The 22,975-nt window shown below is 46.6% G+C and overlaps 1 protein-coding gene and 1 long non-coding RNA gene across 2 annotated transcripts; one reads left to right on the top strand and one right to left on the bottom strand.

Moving 5' to 3' along the window:
- Positions 1-4,056: 4,056 nt before the first annotated feature.
- Positions 4,057-11,038, top strand: LOC307221410. The gene is made up of 3 exons (XR_013841379.1): positions 4,057-4,194; positions 4,427-4,546; positions 10,888-11,038. It is a non-coding gene; the product is annotated as an uncharacterized lncRNA (long non-coding RNA).
- LOC307221861 (tigger transposable element-derived protein 1-like) lies at positions 6,886-9,625 on the bottom strand. The gene is made up of 2 exons (XM_079986576.1): positions 9,371-9,625; positions 6,886-8,990 (listed from the first exon to the last, which is right to left on the bottom strand). The coding sequence occupies exon 2, from the start codon at positions 8,727-8,729 to the stop codon at positions 7,029-7,031; it is 1,701 nt and encodes a 566-aa protein (XP_079842702.1). The 5' UTR covers positions 8,730-8,990; positions 9,371-9,625; the 3' UTR covers positions 6,886-7,028.
- Positions 11,039-22,975: the final 11,937 nt, after the last annotated feature.

Raw genomic sequence — 22,975 nt, 5'->3', positions numbered from 1 at the left:
GGAACGTGTCCAGAGGAGGGCAACCAAAATGGTCAAAGGCCTGGAAACGATGCCTTATGAGGAACAGCTAAGGGAGCTGGGCATGTTTAGCCTGGAGAAGAGGAGGTTAAGGGGTGATATGATAGCCATGTTCAAATATATAAAAGGATGTCACATAGAGGAGGGAGAAAGGTTGTTTTCTGCTGCTCCAGAGAAGCGGACACGGAGCAATGGTTCCAAACTACAAGAAAGAAGATTCCACCTAAACATTAGGAAGAACTTCCTGACAGTAAGAGCTGTTTGACAGTGGAATTTGCTACCAAGGAGTGTGGTGGAGTCTCCTTCTTTGGAGGTCTTTAAGCAGAGGCTTGACAACCATATGTCAGGAGTGCTCTGATGGTGTTTCCTGCTTGGTAGGGGGTTGGGCTCGATGGCCCTTGTGGTCTCTTCCAACTCTATGATTCTATGATTCTATGACTCTTAGACTTGAGGTTTTCAGCTTTCTCGAGAGCATGGAGCACCTTGCGTTCCTTTGCTCAAGGAGAGATGCTGATAGCACAAGACATTTTGCTGCCAACACACAAAGAACGAACTGTGGGTCCCTAGGAAGTGCTCCTCCCTGCATTACAGGGGGTTGGAATAGATGACCCCTGGAGGCCCCTTCCAAATGTACAATTGTATTTTTTAAATATTGTTTATTTATTTATTTATTTATATTAGATTTATATTCTGCGCTAATATATGCTGGAAGTCGCCCAGAGTGGCTGGGGAAATGCAGCCAAATGGGTGGGGTATAAATAATGCAAATATTATTATTATAATTAAGATCTCAAGGCGGTTCACACTATAAAATACAGGATAAAAGGAGTAAGTAAGTAAAATGGGATAGCAAAACAATAACCCTTCCCACAGACACATTGAAAAGACTGCAGAATTCTATGGTACTCTGATTATTAAATTGCGGCAGTTGAATTTAATAAGAGTAATAATAATTTGAAGCAAGGACAGTGGTGGGGAGAGAGGCTATTTATGTCTCCACCAGGAGAGCTTTGGGCATGACCCTCTGTGCTACATTATCCTGGCTGGTATTTGCCGCTAATAATAGACGTCGCCTGTGGTGTGTGTGCCTTGCCCAGCACCTGACCCTCCCCAGGACCCTGGCCTCCTCAGAGTTTGCAAGGAGTCCCAGGGGCCTTGGGCATTGATGGCAGGGTGGGGGGGAGAGGGCAGGATAGGAGGGGAAAGGCCTTGTCCCCAGTGGGCGGGCGGTTGCCAGGCTGCATCGCAGATCCTTGCATCAGCCGCAGAATCCAAGCCCCTGAGCAGCTGGGCATTCCCTGGCTCATCTTTCCTGCTGTGCAAACTCGGCCGCAGGGTCCAGTTTGGAAGGGGGTCACCATATATGGACACAAGGGAGCCTGGGCAGGGGGCTGTCCCTTGTCTTCCTCGAACCCACATTGCTTCGAGACCTAGTCGGCCTTATTCCATCCCCTTATTCCATCCTGGTGGCTCACGAGGTCAAACATCCCGGACACACTAACGGGAAGCCCACAACCAGGATTCGAACGCAAGACCCCTTTCCCCGTCCACTGCCTCCTGCAGTTTGGTCAAACTCATGCTGGTAGCTTTGAGAACACTGTCCCACCATCTCGTCCTCTGTCGTCCCCTTCTCCTTGCGCCCTCCATCTTTCCCAACATCAAGGTCTTTTCCAGGGAGTCTTCCCTTCTCATGAGGTGGCCAAAGTCTTGGAGCCTCAGCTTCAGGATCTGTCCTTCAAGTCTTATTGCGGTTATTTCTGAAGTTGCTGGTTTGCTCGGCTTCCTGGCCAGGCAGGCTGGCAAAGGCGGCTGTTCTTTGGTGGAGAGCGCTGTCTCCTGTCCCATGGCAGGCCGGGCTGGGAACTGGGGGGGCGACCAGTGTGGGAATGGCCCCCTGGCTCCCTAGGGAAGGCTCTGCGGCTCTGAGAAATGCCTCCGGCAGCAACTGATCTGACGTGAATGGCGAAGGGTCGGGTCAGCTCTCCGTATAAACAAGGAGCAAGGTTACTCCTGGGCTTGGCGTGTGTCTGGGAGCCCAGCTGCTGGCTGGTAGCCAGCCCTTCGTATCTCTATGGCCTCCCTCCTCTCGTCCCTCCGGACCCAAATGCCCAGAGCAAGGGACGCTCCGAGGCCTAGTCACCCCAAAAAGGATTCCAGATGGCATACCAGTGGGTAGCTCGGTTGGCAGAGCGCGAGACTCTTAATCTCTCTCTTTTTTAAAAAAAACACCATATTTTTTGCTCTAGAAGACACATCAGACCACAAGACACACCTAGTTTTTGGAGGAGGAAAAGAAAGAAAAAAAATATTCTGAATCTCAGAAGCCAGAACAGCAAGAGGGATCGCTGCGCAGTGAAAGCAGCAATCCCTCTTGCTATTCTGGCTTCTGGGATAGCTGCACAGCCTGCATTCGCTCCATAAGACACACACACATTTCCCCTTACTTTTTTGGAGGGAAAAAGTGAGTCTTATAGAGCAAAAAATACAGTAAGTGTTTCGTCTTTAATTATTTAAAATATCATCTTGCATATACATTACAAATAGTTACAGCAAAATTAAACACAAAACTATAAAAGAACAAAGATAAGGAAAATAAAAATAAAAAAGCAAAGAAGAGTTAACAATAAGAGATGAACATCCTGTCTTTTCCAATGAAGTCTTCTGAAAGAAACTTCCAATCATTCTTGTACTTTTTCCATTGTCTTAATTTTATTGCACAGTTTGTTTTATAACTTTTCCTGTATATTTTTCTAGTATATGTATTCCATTTGTTTATTATATACAAGTATCATTCAGTTCTGCTAGGGTAACGTCATTTTTACAATATATTCTTTGAATAGTCTCCATTCTCTAAATAATTTTTGATTTGGGGCTCCTCTGATTTTTCCGGTCAGCTTTACTAATTGAAAGTACTCCAGCATGAGTGATTGCCAATCTATACTTGCAGGTGTTGTCTCCCTTTTCCAACTTCTGGCTATCAGTAATCTCAGGGTTGTGGGTTCGAGCCCCGCGTTGGGCAAAAGATTCCTGCATTGCAAGGGGGTTCGACTAGATGACCCCTTGTGACCCTTTGTTGTTGTTTAGTCATTTAGTCGTGTCCAACTCTTCGTGACCCCATGGACAGAGCATGCCAGGCCCTCCTGTCTTCCACTGCCTCCCGCAGTTGGGTCAAACTCATGTTTGTAGCTTCGAGAACACTGTCCCACCATCTCATCCTCTGTCGTCCCCTTCTCCTTGTGCCCTCCATCTTTCCCAACATCAGGGTCTTTTCCAGGGAGTCTTCTCTTCTCATGAGATGGCCAAAGTCTTGGAGCCTCAGCTTCAGGATCTGTCCTTCCAGTGAGCACTCAGGGCTGATTTCCTTCAGAATGGAGAGGTTTGATCTTCTTGCAGTCCATGGGACTCTCAAGAGTCTCCTCCAGCACCAGAATTCAAAAGCATCCATTCTTCGGCAATCAGCCTTCTTTGTGGTCCAGCTCTCACTTCCATACATCACCACTGGGAAAACCAAACCATTGTGACCCCTTGCAACTCTACAATTCTATGTGTAAGGCAGCTAAAGGGGTTTGATTGGGGCTCCCCCAAGGTGCCCCTTCTCTTTCCCACATTGCTGGATTACTGCAATGTGCTCTTTGTGGAGCTTTCCTTGCATCTGATCCGGAAGCTGCAGCTAGCGCAGAATGCTGCAGCACGATTGCTGACAGGAGAGAAGCCTTGTCCACATGTAGCATCTGTGCTCAGAGATCTGCCCTGGCTGCCAATTTGCTACCAGGCCAAGTCTGATGCATTACTATTAATGTGTGACACCCTTAACGACTTGGGATCAGTTTACCTGCGAGAGCGCCTTGTTCCATAAACAACCAGCCGACCACTTCGATAACAGCCCTTCATCCTTTCTAAGAAATCAATTTTTCAATGAGGCGGCACTCACCCTCTGGAACTCCCTGCCTATTGAAATCATGCAGGTGCCTTCACTGTAAAGGTAAAGGTAAAGGTAAAGGGACACCTGACCATTAGGTCCAGTTGTGACCGACTCTGGGGTTGCGGCACTCATCTCGCTTCACTGGCCGAGGGAGCCGGTGTACAGCTTCCGGGTCATGTGGCCAGCATGACTTAAATCGCTTCTGGAGAACCACAACAGCACATGGAAACGCCGTTTACCTTCCCGCCAGAGAGGTACCTATTTATCTACTTGCACTTTGATGTGCTTTCAAACTGCTAGGTTGGCAGGAGCAGGGACCGAGCAACGGGAGCTCACCCTGTCGCAGGGATTTGAACCGCCGACCTTCTGATCGGCAAGCCCTAGGTTCTGTGGTTTAACCCACAGCGCCACCCGCGTCCCAGGCTCAGGGTCTACATATGTGTAGGTAAAACTATATATCCTGAAAGATATATTCTGTTCTCACAGTGGCCAACCAGATGGAAGCAGGACCTGAGAGCCCCCAGGGAAGATAGAGCTGTCTCTGTCTTCAAGAAGGGTGTTTTACGGACAAGGAAATTCATCCCATCGCAATGGACCAGAGCAAAGGTGTGTGACCGAGTTTGTCTGTGAGAGCAAAGGGGGGGGGAGGTCTTGAATGGAGGAGGCGAGTTTTCCACGCGGTGGACAGGATCCACTAGGTCACTGGAAGCGGGCGGGGGCGAGGCAGAGATAGATGGATGGATGCAGAAGACAATAATAGACAGACGGGGCGATGGGAAACTGAAGAATGCCGTGAGAGAGTCGGATAGAGGAAATAACAGATAGAGGGGAAGGGTGAAAAGCTGAGCGGCCAGCTCATTATGGGATGGATGGAGCAAACTCTGCCAGCAATGAGCAAGGCCACCAGCCCTGTCCATCACAGCCTGTCAGCCCAGCGCCATGATTCTGTCCCTCCACCTGCAACGATGAAGGGTATTTAGCAACACAGCTGCATCAGGCCAGGCCCCATGGTCCTCCCCACAGAGCGTCCCGCTCCGTCCGTCCACAAATTGTGACTCTCTCTCTTCTGTCTGGTAATTGGGATGCCCCTCTGTGGGTTTCATAGGGAGACAGGCTTGTCAGCACACATTAGCCTTGATAACAAATGGAACCCCTCAACGGTTATGTAATAAACAAAAATCTGCCCTTATTCCCTTATGGGGAACACAAGAGCCCTTACAGAGTCCTTTGTAGGTTCTCCATCGGTCGGAGAAAAGAACAGAGGCCAGCCAGAGAATATTGAGAAGCAAAGCAGCTAGTAAGCTTGATCTTTATTGATCTGTTGCAACAGGGTGCCCCCTTCACACACAGGAAAGGAGGGGGACCCCGAACCAAGGCGTGCCCGCCCTTATATAGACATTTTAAATTGCCCACCCTGGAGTCCAAGACCACCCCCAGAAACATCATACCTACATCACAGAAAAGGCGGTCTACAACAGAAATCTGAATGCGTTGTTCTTCTCCTGTCTAGCAGGTTACCTGTTAATGCTCACTTGATTGGATGTCCTGGGGAGCCTGGCCAGTCTTTTGTGACGATAAATACTTAGTTCCTGAGCCAGGTCACAGGCTCACCCTATTCATATATAGACATACCCTTAAGACAGGATTTGTGAAGGAAAAGACAATGGGGAGGCTTTTCCATTTTCCTTTGAACTTGCAGAGAAAACATTTGGTCAGTTTGGGAGCCATGGCTGTTTTCCTGTGCTGCTTCATGTGGGATGTAAACACAGGAGCAGTCAATGACAACATTCCTAGAGTGTACATGTTAGAACATGGGGAGGGATGTCTGTCCAGCAAGCAGGTAAACTTCCTGGGGACGGACTTCCTCCGCATGTGACCAGAGGTGGGTGTGGCCTCACCTGTGCAGGTAATGATAAAAGCACAGGGCAGGCAGCCATTCTCCCTCTTGCCTCTCTTGCCTCTTGCCTCTCTCTGCCATCTTCCTTTGATGAGGAAACATCTAAGGATGCTCTCTTGGCTCCCAGCCAAGAGAGGAGATAAAAACTACCTTGCTACAAGATAGATTCTAAGTGTATGTAACCTTTTTAAGCCTGCCTACCTTCTGGGATCATATTGTGAACAGAACGTGAGTAAACTCTTTTATACTTTTATAAAGACTGTGTCGTGTCTTGCATTTTAAGAGGGAACAAAAGGGGAAATTACCAGAGTAATTATTATAGAGGTTCTAGCGAACCTGTGCAAGCGTTACCGTTGCGAACTTAAAGGGGAATGTCTATAAACTCTGCTGATATTTTGGGAACTTGTTAGTACAAGTTGGATAAGGATATAATTAGTCAATATATCCTCTCCTGCACCCCAGAACATTCTCACACTTCAGACATGTGGTTTATATATATTTATGTACATGTTTGCTTGGTACATTTATGAACATTTATTATATATATGGGACGTGGGTGGCACTGTGGGTAAAACCACAGAGCCTAGGACTTGCCGATCAGAAAGTCGGCGGTTCAAATCCCCACAACGGGGTGAGCCCCCGTTGCTCGGTCCCTGCTCCTGCCAACCTAGCAGTTTGAAAGCACGTCAAAGTACAAGTAGATAAATAGGCACCGCTCTGGCGGGAAGGTAAACGCGTTTCCGTGCGCTGCTCTGGTTCGCCAGAAGCGGCTTAGTCATGCTGGCCACATGACCCAGAAGCTGTACGCCGGCTCCCTTGGCCAATAAAGCGAGATGAGCGCCGCAACCCCAGAGTCGGTCACGACTGGACCTAATGGTCAGGGGCCCCTTTACCTTTACAGTGGTGCCTCGCAAGACGAAATTAATTCGTTCCGCGAGTTTTTTCGTCTTGCGAATTTTTCGTCTTGCGAAGCATGGTTTCCCATAGGAATGCATTGAAAATCAATTAATGCGTTCCTATGGTCAAAAAAAGTCCAAACAAAGCCAAATTTGGTACAACAAGAGTTTATTAACTGCTCTTTAAAGTCACACATACTGTAAAGATCAGTTCAAAAATTGAAGGAAAAATAAATTAAGTTTCTAAACATGACAGAAAAACATTTAAAAATCAACAAAGTGTACAGTACATTTTCTAAGACTCTGGGGGACCACTCGAAGAAGGCTCCTCTTCCACTCTTTGCTTCTTGCTCAAGAACCTGTCCATAGTCTGCTGCTTCATCCGCCTTTTCAGCACCTCCCTGAAAGGCGACATGACCGTCGTATCAAAAGTGTTCGCAAGGTCATGTGCCACGTGCTTGTCAGGGTGGCGCCGCTCTGCAAAAGCCTGCACCTCCTTCCACTTCTGGCAAATGTCCCTCAGTTTTTCGGAGGACAGCCGTTCCTCAGTTGCTTCCTCCTCTTCCAGCGAGGCCCACACCTGCGCAGCCTCTGCCTGCAGTTCGACCAGCTCCTGGGTGGTCAGCTCGTGGTCGTGCTCCTCCACCAGCTCGCTGATGTCCTCCTCTGTGACCTCCAGGCCCATGGTCCTCCCCAAGGCAACAATGTCCTGCACCACTGTTGACTCTGGTGCATCAGAGTCACTTGGTGCCACACAGTCCGGCCACAGGCTGCGCCAAGCGCAATTCAAATTTCTCTGGCTGATCCCGTTCCAGGCTGTGGTGATCATCTTCAAGCAGGTGACGATGTCGAAGTGGTCCTTCCAGAATTCCCGCAGGGTGATGGTGGTGCAGTCAGTCACCTCGAAGCATCGCCTGAAAAGCTCCTTGGTGTAGAGTTTCTTGAAATTGGCGATGACCTGCTGATCCATCGGCTGGAGCAGTGGCGTGGTGTTAGGCGGCAGGAACATGATGTTGATGAAGCTGAACTCCTCCAACAAGTCCACCTCAAGGCCTTTAGGATGAGCAGGAGCATTGTCCATCAGAAGCAAAGCCTTCAGCGGCAGGTCGTTGTCCAGCAGGTACTGTTTGACAGCAGGGCCAAAAGCAAGATTGACCCAGTCCACAAACAGCACACGTGTGACCCAAGCCTTGCTGTTGGATCGCCACATGACACTCAGCTGCTCCTTGTCGATCTCATGTCTCTTGAAGGCCCGTGGGTTCTCCGAGTGGTACACCAGCAGGGGCTTGAACTTCAGGTCGCCGCTTGCGTTGGCACAGAAGAGCAGGGTCAGACGGTCCTTCATGGGCTTGTGGCCAGGCAACTTGGCCTCCTCCTGAGTGATGAAAGTCCTTTTGGGCATCCTCTTCCAAAACAGCCCGGTCTCGTCACAGTTGAAGACCTGCTGTGGAACGTAGCCCTCCGTCTTCACAACCTCCAGGAACTCCGCTGCAAAGTCTTCAGCCGCATGAACATCAGAACTGGCAGCCTCTCCATGCCTGACCACGCTGTGGATTCCAGATCTTGTCTTGAACCGGTCAAACCAGCCTCTGCTTGCCTTGAAGACTTCTGGCTCGCCTGAGGTTCCTGGCTGTTCCCAGACGAGGTCTGCGTGCAAGGCCTTGGCCTTCTCGCAAATGACGGCCTCAGTCACTGTGTCCCCTGCACGCTGCTTCTCTTCTAACCAGATGAGCAGCAACTTCTCGACCTCCTCCAGAACAGCTGGCCGGTTCTTCATGATCCTGGTGACTCCCTTGGCTGCATCAGTCACCATGATCTTCTCCCTCATCTTCAGGATGGTCCCGATGGTCGATGGATTCCTGCCGTACTCCCTGGCGAGGTCCGTCACACGCATTCCGCCGTCGTGCTTCCGGATGATCTCCTTCTTCATTTCCAGCGTCACCTTCTCCTTCTTCCTCTCGCCGGCCTCTGCAGCAGCAGTCTTCTTGGGTCCCATGGCAGCACAGCTCCTTCGTAAACTCAGAAAAAGAAAAAAAAATCAGTGATGTGCTTCAAATCCAAAAAATTCAAAAGCACACAGCCACCCACCACACAGAAATTAAAACCCAGAACCAAGTCCTTGAATCCCAAACACCCCAACCCAAAATCCAAAAACCCCCAAAAAAGTTTTAAAAGTTTAACTAACCAAATGGATGCAAAAGAAGTTCTGGAAAAGCTTCAACAATCAATCACCGAAGTCTTCAGAAACCTCAAATGGCTGCAAAAGAAGTTTTGGAAAAGCTTAAAAAATCACCAAAGTCTTCAAAAACCTCAACTGTTCCCCCAGCCACCCACCCACCCACCCACCACACAGAAATTGCAAACCCCTACCCAACTGCTCTCCCAGCCCCTCCCCAACTGCTGCAAACCCCTCCCCAACTGTTCCCCCAGCCAACCAGCACACAGAAATTCAAACCCAGAAAAATTTTCAAAAAAACCCAACATGGCCCAATGGTCACAAAAAATAAAAAAAAATCAAAAACCCCCCACAAGTTCCCAGATTCTCTTAAACCCCCCCCCAACACCAAGTCCTTGAATCCCAAACACCCCAACCCAAAATCCAAAACCCCCCCAAAAAGTTTTAAAAGTTTAACTTACCAAATGGATGCAAAAGAAGTTCTGGAAAAGTTTTGGAAAAGCTTCAAAAATGAGCAAAGTCTGAGAAAAGGCTACCAAACCGCGTGCTAACATTTGTTCCTCAAAGTCAAGTCACAACTGCAGCTGTTCAAGCAAAGCACCCTTGGTTTTAACGGTTTTAAGACAAAGGAAACAAAGTTGCAAGACGTTTTCGTCTTGCGAGGCACGCCCATAGGGAAATTCGTCTTGCGAAGCGACGCAAAAACCGAAAAACCCTTTCGTCTAGCGAGTTTTTCGTCTTGCGAGGCATTCGTCTTGCGGGACACCACTGTACCTATTATATATATGAGGAGCGCGGGTGGCGCTGTGGGTAAAACCTCAGTGCCTATGACTTGCCGATTGTATGGTCGGCGGTTCGAATCCCCGCGGCGGTGTGAGCTCCCGTCTTTCGGTCCCAGCTCCTGCCCACCTAGCAGTTCGAAAGCACCCCTAAGTGCAAGTAGATAAATAGGTACCGCTTTATAGCGGGAAGGTAAACGGAGTTTCCGTGTGCTGCGCTGGTGCTGGCTCGCCAGAGCAGCTTCGTCACGCTGGCCACGTGACCCGGAAATGTCTTCAGACAGTGCTGGCTCCTGGCCTCTAGAGTGAGATGAGCGCACAACCCTAGAGTCTGTCAAGACTGGCCTATACGGGCAGGGGTACCTTTATTTTTATTTTTTTAAAAATAATTTTTATTAACAATTTTGTTTAAATCACAATGCCAATAAAACAATACAATATAACATCTCTTAACATAAATCTCTTCACTTCTTTGGACTCCCTCACATCTCCCGCTCCTGCGTTCCTGTTTATAAAATTTTATCCAACAAATTTATCCCCTTATTTCTATTCTAATTATCTAATTTCCCAATGTTATATCTCTGATTTTGACTATCCTTTATTCAAATCTTAAAAAATTTAAATATAACCTACATCTTCCAAATTTTTTATCTTTTCTTAAATTTAGCTTATCTTCCAAATTCACTTCATCTAACTCAATGGTGCCAAGTTGTTTATACTCTAGCATCCTTCTTAACATTCATACAATTTGCAATATTTTTGTAAATAAATCTTGAATTTCTTCCAATCTTCTTCCACCATCTCTTCTCCCAGGTCTCGGATTCTGCCAGTCATCTCAGCCAACTCCATATAGTCTATCAGTTGCATCTGCCATTCTTCCAGTGTGGGTAGATCTTGGGTTTTCCAATGCCTAGCGACAAGTATCCTTGCTGCTGTTGTTGCGTACATAAAAAATGTTCGGTCCTTCTTTAACACATTCTGGCCGACAATACCCAGAAGGAAGGCCTCTGGTTTCTTAGGGAAGGTATACTTAAATACCTTTTTCAGCTCATTATATATCATTTCCCAGAAAGCCTTCACTCTAGGGCAAGTCCACCAGAGGTGAAAGAATGTTCCTTCATTTTCTTTACATTTCCCGGGCAGGGGTACCTTTACCTTACCTTTATTATATATATGAGACCTTAATTTTTTTATTTCAGTTAGAAGCAGTGTACCTCTCCATCCGAAGCCCAGAAGCTGAGCTTTGCAAGGAGTGTGGTCTATGAAAGGTGCATTATCCCAGCAGAAGACTGAGGAATCGCAGTGGGAAAAGGGTGAGGCTAACAGAGAATCTTTGCAGATGGATCGGACCAAAGGCCTTCTCAGCAAAGCATCCTGTTTCCCACAATAGGGGGACCAGATGCCTCTGGGAAGCAAGACACAATGGGCTCAGTCATCGCATCCCCCCACCTGGAGCTCCAAGCAAGGAGGATTCAGAGGAGATATTCCTGGAGGGAGCTGACAGCCATCATTAGAACAGCCATAAATAGAGGAGAGGGCTATTGGTTGGCTTCTAGCCAGTGCCGGATTTACGTACAGTGGTACCTCGGGTTACATATGTTTCAGGTTACATACGCTTCAGGTTACAGACTCTGCTAACCCAGAAATAGTACCTCAGGTTAATAACTTTGCTTCAGGATGAGAACAGAAATCGTGCTCCAACGGCGCGGCAGCAGCAGGAGGCCCCATTAGCTAAAGTGGTGCTTCAGGTTAAGAACAGTTTCAAGTTAAGAACGGACCTTCGGAACGAATTAAGAACTTAACCTGAGGTACCACTGTATTGAGGCATCTAATCATAAGCCTGCATTTTTATTAAAGCTTATATGTTTAATCAGGGCCTGTATCTTAAAAGACCAGTCTTAGAAGACCAGTTGCCTAAAAACCTTGACAAGATATTTTTACTCCTAGACAAGGGGCCCCCCTGATTTATAGCAGAAAACAATTCTCAAAGTCGTAAAAAGGGAATTACAGGCTGACAGCCAAGGTTACACTGACCCTACAAATTAAGGGTGGATAAATAGTAAAATGAGCCATATCTTCTTCCTAAGGTTAAAGAAGGTCAAGAGCAGTGAAAAAGCATCTAGCTGGTAGAAACAGAACATTTTCTGGGAAGACTTTTCAAAAGCTGTTTGTTTCTTAAACTAAGATCCTTTTAAGATTTCTTTTCCTTTTAAAAGGTTATTTATGTATTAAATATATTAGTTTAAATATAATTATGCAAAGGATTTAAGAAATGCTAGATTCTTATTTCATATAGTTGTAAGAGTTGTAACTATCCTGAAATTAAGTCAGGCACCAGCCCCCCCTTGCCAGACAGAAGACGCCATCGAGCGCTCCTAATATATGGTTGTCAGGCCTTTTGTTTAGAAACCTTCAAATGAAGGAGATCTCAATGTTGATGTGAACTCAATCTTTGACATATGCATAAGATAAAAATTTAAGATTAATTATCTGTTTTGGAAGGCAATAGGGCAAGGAGGGCAAGAGGTGAGCTGGTAATTAAGATTCCTTGTTGAGACACATGTAAGATATATTACTACTTATTTGTCATTTATAGATAGAAGAATATATAGCTTTTTGATTTCCATAAAAGGGCAAGAGGAAATGGGTGTATCTTTTGTGATTGGTTCTAGCAAACAGCCAATAGGAATTTCAACCAGGCTGATTGGACAGAGGCAGCCACAGGAGGAGCAAGGGGGCTGGATTAAGGAAATATAAGTGCTGGCCAGAACGGCAGGAGCCAGGCCAGAGCTTGGTAACCATATACCACTGTGCCTCATATTTATTTGTCTGACAAATAAATTACTATTTTAATTTCTCTATTGCTGCGTTGAATATTTCATTCCAGCTAAGCGTTAACCACAAGCAGGGTGCTACATTTTATGGTGCCTCTGTGACTCGGATAAGTGGTCTGCTGGAACGCAGCCCCTTCGCCCTACTGGGCAGGGTACAAGAGAGAGGACCTCTAAACTGCTTACCCAGCGCGCACTGGGAAATTTTTCCAGGGGAACGCAGAAGACTCGTCTGTCTGATACCCTGCTCACTGGCGGCGACGGACCGGGGGGAACCAGCCAAGGGTAAGTGCACAAAGGGGTTTTGGCCCTCCAATTAATTGGGAGGAAGAGAAGTCTTGATCAAACTTCTGCGTCTCAGTAAAGGGGAACTGAGTACGCTAGGTGGCTGGGTACATCAGATGGTGATCTGGTGTAGGGAAAGGTTGGGAGGTAGAGTGTGGTGAAGTATCCAGCGCATTGTATGTGTGAGAAAGTACAGAGCAATTTGTAGCTGACCTGAGTGTGGAGTGAGTAGTACTCCGGTTCCTAGTAAGGCGACTTCACTAGGCGAGAAACCTCACAAAGCGCATGTGTGTGTGACTGAGTGGATACTTCACAGGGCCATACAATGGGAATTGGGGGTTCAAAGGGGGGAAATACACCTCTTGAATGTATGTTAAATAATTTTAAGAAAGCCTTCTCAGGGGCATATGGAGTCAAAATGACGCCAGAGCGCTTGAGAACGTTATGTGAATTAGAATGGCCGAAATACAATACTGGATGGCCATCTCAGGGAACCTTTGATATAAATTTAGTAAGCAAACTTTGGTCTGATATCACCAAAGAAACTGGAGGGTGCCCAGAACAATTTTCATATATAGATTCTTGGCTGAGCACATTAAATAAAAATCCTCCATGGATAAGGGAATGCAAAGTCAAACGATGCAAATTATTGGCTGTAAAAGCCGAAGCTAGGAAAGGAATCTTGCCAAATAAACTCAAACCCATTTTTGAGGGACCAGAGGAAGAGGTGCTTCCAACTCCACCCTATGCTCCACATCGAAGGGAGCCTAATCCAAACACTCCACCAGTTGTAACCCCAAGGCAAGAAACTGGAATGAATAATGGGGGTGGAGTCACAGAGCTTGATTCCTTGATAGATTATGATAAATATCTTCAGGAGGCATTGGAGTCCTATAATAAAGCCCAAGCAGAAGTGGTTATTCCACCTGTGACTCCTAATAGACCTCCATCTACAGTCTCCTTTAGTGGAACAACTGATTGCCTACCCCAAACCCCTGTACATCCAAGTCCTAGAGAAATATTACAGAAGTTACAGGGAGACCTTGATCGGTCAGCAAGCAATACAGCCAGGCGTATAAAGCTGCTAAAAGAACGCCTTGGGACAAATACTATCCCCTATGATTTGAGGCCCCTAGAGCAAAGTGAAGAAAAAGGTCACGTAGTAGCCCCTCTTAGAAGAGTATTTGATGCACTTGAGGAGCCTGTGCTGGTTAACGGGCAACCCGGACCACGGCCACCTCGAACTTCGACCCTGCAATATATTCCATTCACGACTACGGATCTGATGAATTGGAAAACACACACCCCATCTTTCGCAGAAAAACCTCAGGCTATGATGGACTTGGTGACTTCAATAGTAAATACTCATAGTCCTACTTGGACAGATTGTCGCCAGCTCCTAAATACTCTTTTCACCACTGAGGAAAGGAGAGACATAATTGAAAAGGCACAGATATATTTGCGTGAGCAGGCCAGAGTGGGAAATATTTTTAATATTGATCGTCATCTTCAGGACAACTTTCCCTTGGAAGATCCTAATTGGGATCCAAACAATGCAATTCACCTGGCCAGACTTACCACCTACCGCCAGACACTTGTGCAAGGTATCCGCAGGGCATACCAGAAGCCCACTAATATGTCTAAAGTCTCAGAAGGGCAGATGTGTTACCCATAACACTGTTTCGTGTTCGGTGTGCACCCACAAAAAGACTTAAGTTGTCACCTTTTGAGCTCCTGTATGGGAGGCCACCCTCCTTTGTTCAGGATATTCCAGCTGACCTTAAACAAATAGGAGACCATGTGACACAGGAACAAGTACAGTCTCTCTCCCGTGTTGTTTTTGTTTATCTTAACAGGTGGGCCCTCAAGCACATGCCATGCAGCATTGCCGAGCCGATTCATCAGTTCCAGGCTGGCGATAGCGTATGGGTGAAAGAGTGGAAACGCAATCCACTTGCACCTAAGTGGCGTGGACCTTACACCGTCTTGCTCTCTACTCCAACAGCGGTGAAGGTAGCTGAGGTGACCCCCTGGATTCATCACTCTCGTTTGAAGAAGTCCGAAGGCAGTTGGACGTGCAAAGGTGACCCCTCTAATCCTTTAAAACTGACTCTCTCCAAAAACCCCTGTATCTAGCCCTACCGGGAACGGGCTAGGTCACGGGCAACATTAGACGACCGGCCTGCTGCAGCCACAACCTGGAAGCTGGCTGACCTGCGCACGCCTGAAGCTTGAGGAGCGTCTGAACCAGTGACTGTGAATGGAAAGATTCTCTTATACAATTGATTGACTGCCCCCTTGTGGAACAATTATAAGGGATATTACTCATTGGGGATCCTCGGGATATATGTTTTGGTCTTGGTGGTTCCCCATTTTTGTCACTGGGGGAATTATATTGGGGCTAATATTTATTTGCTGTCACAATAAGGTAATTTTTTGTGGAAGGAATGCATATGCTAGACATCAACATGATTTTATTATTAATCCTGATCCCTTGGGAAGGGGAAGGGTCCTTGAATCTGACCAAATTTGCTAAATATGGATTCCGCCATGACCACAATATGTGGGTAGGCTTAGCTGAGATGGTAGCCAATGTTGCAAATAGGACTAATTGCCTTGTTTGCTCTCTTGGGCCAGATGATTCAGAGGGAGGTATGCCCTTATTACCGATACCATTAAATGCCATTGGTATGGTAAGCGAAATGCCACACCAAACAGAAGTACAGAATTTCCCCGGATGGAACTCAACTAAACCAATAAGAGTTATACCTGTGCAAGGGGAATTCTGTGTGCATAAATCATCAGATGCAGCTGATCCTACCATGATAGGTTCTTCTCATTGCCACTATACTTGGGATTATATTAAGAATAGTCAAACCTGGGCAAACGGTACTACGTATCGAACTCGGAATACCTTGCCCTGTGCACCTCCTTTTATTCATGCATGGAAAATGGTATGGAACATAACTGTGACAGAAGAAGGCAATCTAACATACTGCACTGTGAACTCTCTACCCCTTTTGATATTTCGCCTTCTGCACTCCACGTACCAAAAACCTCAGACCCGATGGTTGTGGTGGATATGTGGAGAATGGGCATACAAGAAACTCCCTTCCAAATGGAGTGGGACTTGTTTCTTGGGATGGGTATTACCACCAATGTGGATTATGCCCACTAGTTCGGCCAAGCGTACACGAAGAAACGCTGACATTTCTCATATAGCAGGAGGAAGTACCCAAAGTTGGAGCGGTACTGATGATTGGCCACCAGAGCGCATTATAGCCTATTATGATCCTGCCTCCTGGAATCCTGGTGAGCTCATACAAGGGGCACGGGATCCTATTTATAATCTAAACAGAATAATTCGATTGCAAGCAGTAGTGGAACTTGTAACCAATGCAACGGCCCAGAGTTTGAGACTTATTGCACAACAGTTGGATGAAAGTAGAGCCGCCATTTTGCAGCTGAAAATGGGAATGGATTATGTACTTGCCAGGCAGGGAGGCCTATGTGGAGTCTTGAACTTGACAGGGAATGCCTGTTGCTTTAACATTTCTGATAATGGTGAGGCAATCCGTGTGTTGGCCACAAAGATGGAGAATATAGCACATGTCCCAGTACAAACATGGGAAGGATGGGATATGGGATGGCTCACCAATTGGTTACCTAATGTCGCAGGACTCAAAGGGATACTATTGTCTTGCTTGTTTTTCTTGACAGTAGTAATAATGGTTTTATGTATGGTGCCATGTATCATTTCATGTTTTAGAAGTACAATTAGCAAGATGATTTCAAATGAAACCCTACCTCATATCATGGCCCTATACAGAGCTTTACCTCAGGAATATGATGAAGGTCAAGCTATCAAGGACACTTGGGATGAAGGTCCTTGAGCTTGAAAGGGGGGAATGAGGCATCTAATCATAAGCCTGCATTTTTATTAAAGCTTATATGTTTAATCAGGGCCTGTATCTTAAAAGACCAGTCTTAGAAGACCAGTTGCCTAAAAACCTTGACAAGATATTTTTACTCCTAGACAAGGGGCCCCCCTGATTTATAGCAGAAAACAATTCTCAAAGTCGTAAAAAGGGAATTACAGGCTGACAGCCAAGGTTACACTGACCCTACAAATTAAGGGTGGATAAATAGTAAAATGAGCCATATCTTCTTCCTAAGGTTAAAGAAGGTCAAGAGCAGTGAAAAAGCATCTAGCTGGTAGAAACAGAACATTTTCTGGGAAGACTTTTCAAAAGCTGTTTGTTTCTTAAACTAAGATCCTTTTAAGATTTCTTTTCCTTTTAAAAGGTTATTTATGTATTAAATATATTAGTTTAAATATAATTATGCAAAGGATTTAAGAAATGCTAGATTCTTATTTCATATAGTTGTAAGAGTTGTAACTATCCTGAAATTAAGTCAGGCACCAGCCCCCCCTTGCCAGACAGAAGACGCCATCGAGCGCTCCTAATATATGGTTGTCAGGCCTTTTGTTTAGAAACCTTCAAATGAAGGAGATCTCAATGTTGATGTGAACTCAATCTTTGACATATGCATAAGATAAAAATTTAAGATTAATTATCTGTTTTGGAAGGCAATAGGGCAAGGAGGGCAAGAGGTGAGCTGGTAATTAAGATTCCTTGTTGAGACACATGTAAGATATATTACTACTTATTTGTCATTTATAGATAGAAGAATATATAGCTTTTTGATTTCCATAAAAGGGCAAGAGGAAATGGGTGTATCTTTTGTGATTGGTTCTAGCAAACAGCCAATAGGAATTTTAACCAGGCTGATTGGACAGAGGCAGCCACAGGAGGAGCAAGGGGGCTGGATTAAGGAAATATAAGTGCTGGCCAGAATGGCAGGAGGCCAGGCCAGAGCTTGGTAACCATATACCACTGTGCCTCATATTTATTTGTCTGACAAATAAATTACTATTTTAATTTCTCTATTGCTGCGTTGAATATTTCATTCCAGCTAAGCGTTAACCACAAGCAGGGTGCTACAGTATAAGCTAAATAAGCTATAGCTTAGGGCCCCACTCTCTTGGGGGCCTGAAAAAAATTAAAGGAAAAAACTGGATGTACATTTCCAAAATATTAGATAAAAAGCAAATAAAATAAAACCTACATACAGCAACAGTGTTTTGTCTTGTGATGCTTTTGAATTCTGGTGCTGGAGGAGACTCTTGAGAGTCCCATGGACTGCAAGAAGATCAAACCTATCCATTCTGAAGGAAATCAGCCCTGAGTGCTCACTGGAAGGACAGATCCTGAAGCTGAGGCTCCACTACTTTGGCCACCTCATGAGAAGATAAGACTCCCTGGAAAAGACCCTGATGTTGGGAAAGATGGAGGGCACAAGGAGAAGGGGACGACGGAGGACGAGATGGTGGGACAGTGTTCTCGAAGCTACCAGCATGAGTTTGACCAAACTGTGGGAGGCAGTGGAAGACAGGAGTGCCTGGCGTGCTCTGGTCCAGGGGGTCACGAAGAGTCGGACACGACTAAACAACAACAACAATCTGTAACATTTAACAGTTTTAAAGATGTGCAACCCCCCGTAATTTCCATAACAAGGTAATTCACACTGTTCCCTGCAAGGATCCATTCTGTGGGCTTCCGTGCACTGCAGACAGTTATAGGCTACAGAAACCAAAGCAACAGATGGAAAAGCTGGCATTTGCCTCTCAGCAAAAAACTCCAATAACAACAACACCATCAGGCCAGCCCAGAAATTGCTCCACTCAGCTCATTGCTGCTATCCAGCACCCTTCCTGTGTAGACCAGATGGGGCCTGTCTGGTTGCAGAAGGCACTGAAGCCATAAAGACCAGCATGTGGGGGTCTGAGGGTTCAAAGCCCCGATTCTTTGGGAGGTCGTACAGGGGTGTTTGCAAATGGGGCACAACTCTTGGACCATGTACAACTCCCTTCCCCACGCCAACACTCTCGCCAGCATGTTTTGCAACACTAGAAGGAGGTCCTGGGATTTTCCTTCCCTGGTGTTCGGTTCCATCGCAAAATATTCTGGATTATTTGTCGCTGGAATCAGGAAACCTCCTGCTATTTTATAAAGTTAATTTCGCCATCTAGTGGCCACGGTCCTCTCTGCAAGCCGCATGCTAAACTCAACTCTGGTTTTTATTTTATTTTATTTTATTTTATTTTAAAAAAAGAAATCAGTCACACAGATACTGCAAAATGAGGCAGCCCATCAGGATAGGACTTTAGGGCAAATGTCCAGGGCCGTCCTTCAAGAGGATGAGGTGGGGGTAGCTGGGCTGGGAAACCACATTTTGAAAGGAACACTCACAACACAAGAATTTGTAGGCATGCAAAGCTTTGGGTTAAGACACAGAGCCTAGGGCTTGCCAATCAGAAGGTCGGCGGTTCGAATCCCCGTGACAGGGTGAGCTCCCGTTGCTCTGACCCTCCTCCTGCCAACCAAGCAGTTCGAAAGAACGTCAAAGTGCAAGTAGATAAATAGGTACCACTCCGGCGGGAAGATAAACAGCTTTTCCATGCGCTGCTCTGGTTTCACCAGAAGCGGCTTAGTCCTGCTGGCCACATGACCCGGAAGCTGTACGCCGGCTCCCTCGGCCTATAGAGCGAGATGAGCGCCGCAACCCCAGAGTCGGCCACGACTGGATCTAATGGTCAGGGGTCCCTTTACCTTTTAAAAGCAGATGAATGTTGGAAAATTCAGGACAGATAAAAGAGAGTTTTTTGATTTTTTTTGATGTTTCAGTTATTTAATTTCTATACCGCTTGATATATTTAAACTACATGTTGTATTATTTTATTGTTGCTAGAAACCCTCAGCCCGGCTTCGGCTAGGGAGGGCAAGATATAAATAAAGATGTATTATTACATCTAAGCGGTTGTACGGAAAACGGAAGCAGCAACAGAGAGAACATACAAAAACGTTATATTAATGCAAAGTTACTAATAGGGACTGCCTTGTTTTCGTAAGCCACCTATAAGCCAAGCTGCTTGGTTGAAGAGTGAAGGGTACAAATGCTCTAAATAAATAATAATAAATAAATGAAGCAATACTTGGAGGGATGGCCCTTAAGACTACTATTTCCAGAGTCTAAAGTTACCTAATTACGCCACTGGGTAGCTTAAATTTCACAGGAACCTAAGAGCTGCCGTGTGCTGGGTCAGGGCGAGGAAAACACTCTGTACCAAGTAGAGCCAAGCAAATGCCTCTGGAAACTCCGAAGGCATGGCCTTGTTTGTACCCCCCAGGAACCTGGTCACGCAGAGGTAGACTGCACCTGTCCATGGAGGTTCTGCTTTTCTGGCATGCAGTATACCACAGTGGCCACAGTGATCCATGCAACGGTCACCTCCAGGCTTGATTATTGTAACTCGCTCTACGCGGGGCTGCCCTTGAAGCTGACCCAGAAACTCCAGCGGGTGCAGAATGCCACAGCGAGACTCCTCACGGGGTCTCTGCCATGGGAGCATATTCACCCAGTGCTTTACCGACTGCACTGGCTCCCGGTGGAGTACAGAGTCAGGTTTAAGGTGCTGGTTTTGACCTTTAAAGCCCTATGCGGCCTAGGACCCTTGTACCTACGGGACCGCCTCTCCTGGTCTGCCCCACGGAGGACCTTAAGGTCCACAAATGACAACACTTTGGAGGTCCCAGGTCGCAAGGTGGTTAGGCTGGCTTCAACTAGGGCCAGGGCCTTTTCAGTACTGTCCCCGACTTGGTGGAACGCTCTGTCACAAGAGACCAGGGCCCTGCGGGACTTGACATCTTTCCGCAGGGCCTGCAAGACAGAGCTGTTCGGCCTGGCCTTTGGTTTGGACTCAGTCTGACCCTTATGTTTCCCTCCCCTTATGGTTTTGATGAAGCTGTATTTTAAATTGCATGTTAACCTGTATTTTTTTTAAAAAAAAAACCATTATGTTTTTACTGTAATTTTACTGTTGTTAGCTGCCCTGAGCTGGCTGGGGAGGGCGGGGTATAAATAAAATTTATTATTATTATTATTATTATTATTATTATTATTATTATTATACACTTGCTGCGTCTACACCTCCCCAGCTCTGACAGTAAGCTTTTGATGGCAGGGCATCTCAGAAAATCATCTCCGAGCCGGCCCTACGGTGCTCTTTGCTAGCTTGGAGTGGTCTCTGGACAAATTTTGGGGTAGGGAGAAGAGTTGTGGGAGGGGGCAAATTAAGGCCAAAGTAAGAAGAGCTCTGTGGGGGGGGGGGTCTGTATATCTGGAAGGATGGTGCTGGCCCTGTCATGAGGCTGGATGATGCAGCTGACTCAGGCGGCAGATTCTGGGAGGGACAAGGGACAGTGACCAGATTTTGGAGGGCAGAACTGAAAGGGCTGTGCAAATGGAGCCTCCAAAAGCAGAGGCAGTTTACCTTATTTTCTGGGGGCAAAGGCCTTCCCACAGAGTGGGATCAGGCACCAAAATGTCTTAATAGAATAGAATAGAATAGAATAGAATAGAATAGAATAGAATAGAATAGAATAGAATCATAGAGTTGGAAGAGACCACAAGGGCCATGGAGTCCAACCCCCTGCCAAGCAGGAAACACCATCAGAGCACTCCTGACATATGGTTGTCAAGCCTCTGCTTAAAGACCTCCAAAGAAGGAGACTCCACCACACTCCTTGGCAGCAAATTCCACTGTCGAACAGCTCTTACTGTCAGGAAGTTCTTCCTAATGTTTCCTAATCTTCTTTCTTGTAGTTTGGATCCATTGCTCCGTGTCCGCTTCTCTGGAGCAGCAGAAAACAACCTTTCTCCCTCCTCTATGTGACATCCTTTTATATATTTGAACATGGCTAGCATATCACCCCTTAACCTCCTCTTCTCCAGGCTAAACATGCCCAGCTCCCTTAGCCGTTCCTCATAAGGCATTGTTTCCAGGCCTTTGACCATTTTGGTTGCCCTCCTCTGGACACGTTCCAGTTTGTCAGTGTCCTTCTTGAACTGTGGTGCCCAGAACTGGACACAGTACTCCAGGTGAGGTCTGACCAGAGCAGAATACAGTGGCACTATTACTTCCCTTGATCTAGATGCTATACTCCTATTGATGCAGCCCAGAATTGCATTGGCTTTTTTAGCTGCCGCGTCACACTGTTGGCTCATGTCAAGTTTGTGGTCAACCAAGACTCCTAGATCCTTTTCACATGTACTGTTCTCAAGCCAGGTGTCACCCATCTTGTATTTGTGCCTCTCATTTTTTTTGCCCAAGTGCAATACTTTAAATTTCTCCCTGTTAAAATTCATCTTGTTTGTTTTGGCCCAGTTCTCTAATCTGTCAAGGTCGTTTTGAAGTGTGATCCTGTCCTCTGGGGTGTTAGCCACCCCTCCCAGTTTGGTGTCTTGAGCCTTCTGTGTCCAGTTCTGGGCACCACAATTTAAAAAGGGTGTTGACAAGCTGGAAGGTGTGCAGAGGAGAGCGACCGAGACGATCACGGAACTGGAGACGAAACCCGATGAGGAACGGTTGAAGGAGCTGGGTCTGTTTAGCCTGGGAAAGAGGAGACTGAGAGAAGAAGAAGAGAAGAGTTTGGATTTGATATCCCGCCTTTCACTCCCTTTAAGGAGTCTCAAAGCGGCTAACATTCTCCTTTCCCTTCCTCCCCCACAACAAACACTCTGTGAGGTGAGTGGGGCAGAGAGACTTCAGAGAAGTGTGACTGGCCCAAGGTCACCCAGCAGCTACATGTGGAGGAGCTGAGACTCGAACCCGGTTCCCCAGATTACGAGTCCACTGCTCTTAACCACTACACCACACTGGTGATGTGATCGCCATCTGTCATACGGAAGAGGAAACACGGCCTAGGACCCTCGTACCTACGGGACCACCTCTCCCGGGCTGCCCCACGGAGGACCGTAAGGTCCATAAATAGCAACACCCTAGAGGCCCCAGGCCGTAAGGAAGTCAGATTAGCCTCATGCAGAGCCAGGGCCTTTTCAGTGATGGCTCCAGTATGGTGGAATGCTCTGTCTCATGAGACCAGGGCCCTGCAGGATCTGATTTCTTTCCGCAGGGCCTACAAGACAGAGTTGTTCCACCTGGCCTTTGGCTTGGAATCAACTTGATCCCCTCCCCCTCTTTCCTTTTTCCTTTCTCCTTCTGTGATGGAACTCCTATTTGGGGACTTCCCTGGTTTTTTTCTGGCCC

Source organism: Podarcis cretensis, assembly GCF_951804945.1.
Source record: "Podarcis cretensis genome assembly, chromosome: 8".
In the NCBI taxonomy this organism is placed as follows: domain Eukaryota; kingdom Metazoa; phylum Chordata; class Lepidosauria; order Squamata; family Lacertidae; genus Podarcis; species Podarcis cretensis.
Note: the sequence above shows the minus strand (reverse complement) of the source record. Positions and strands in the feature narration are given on the sequence as shown.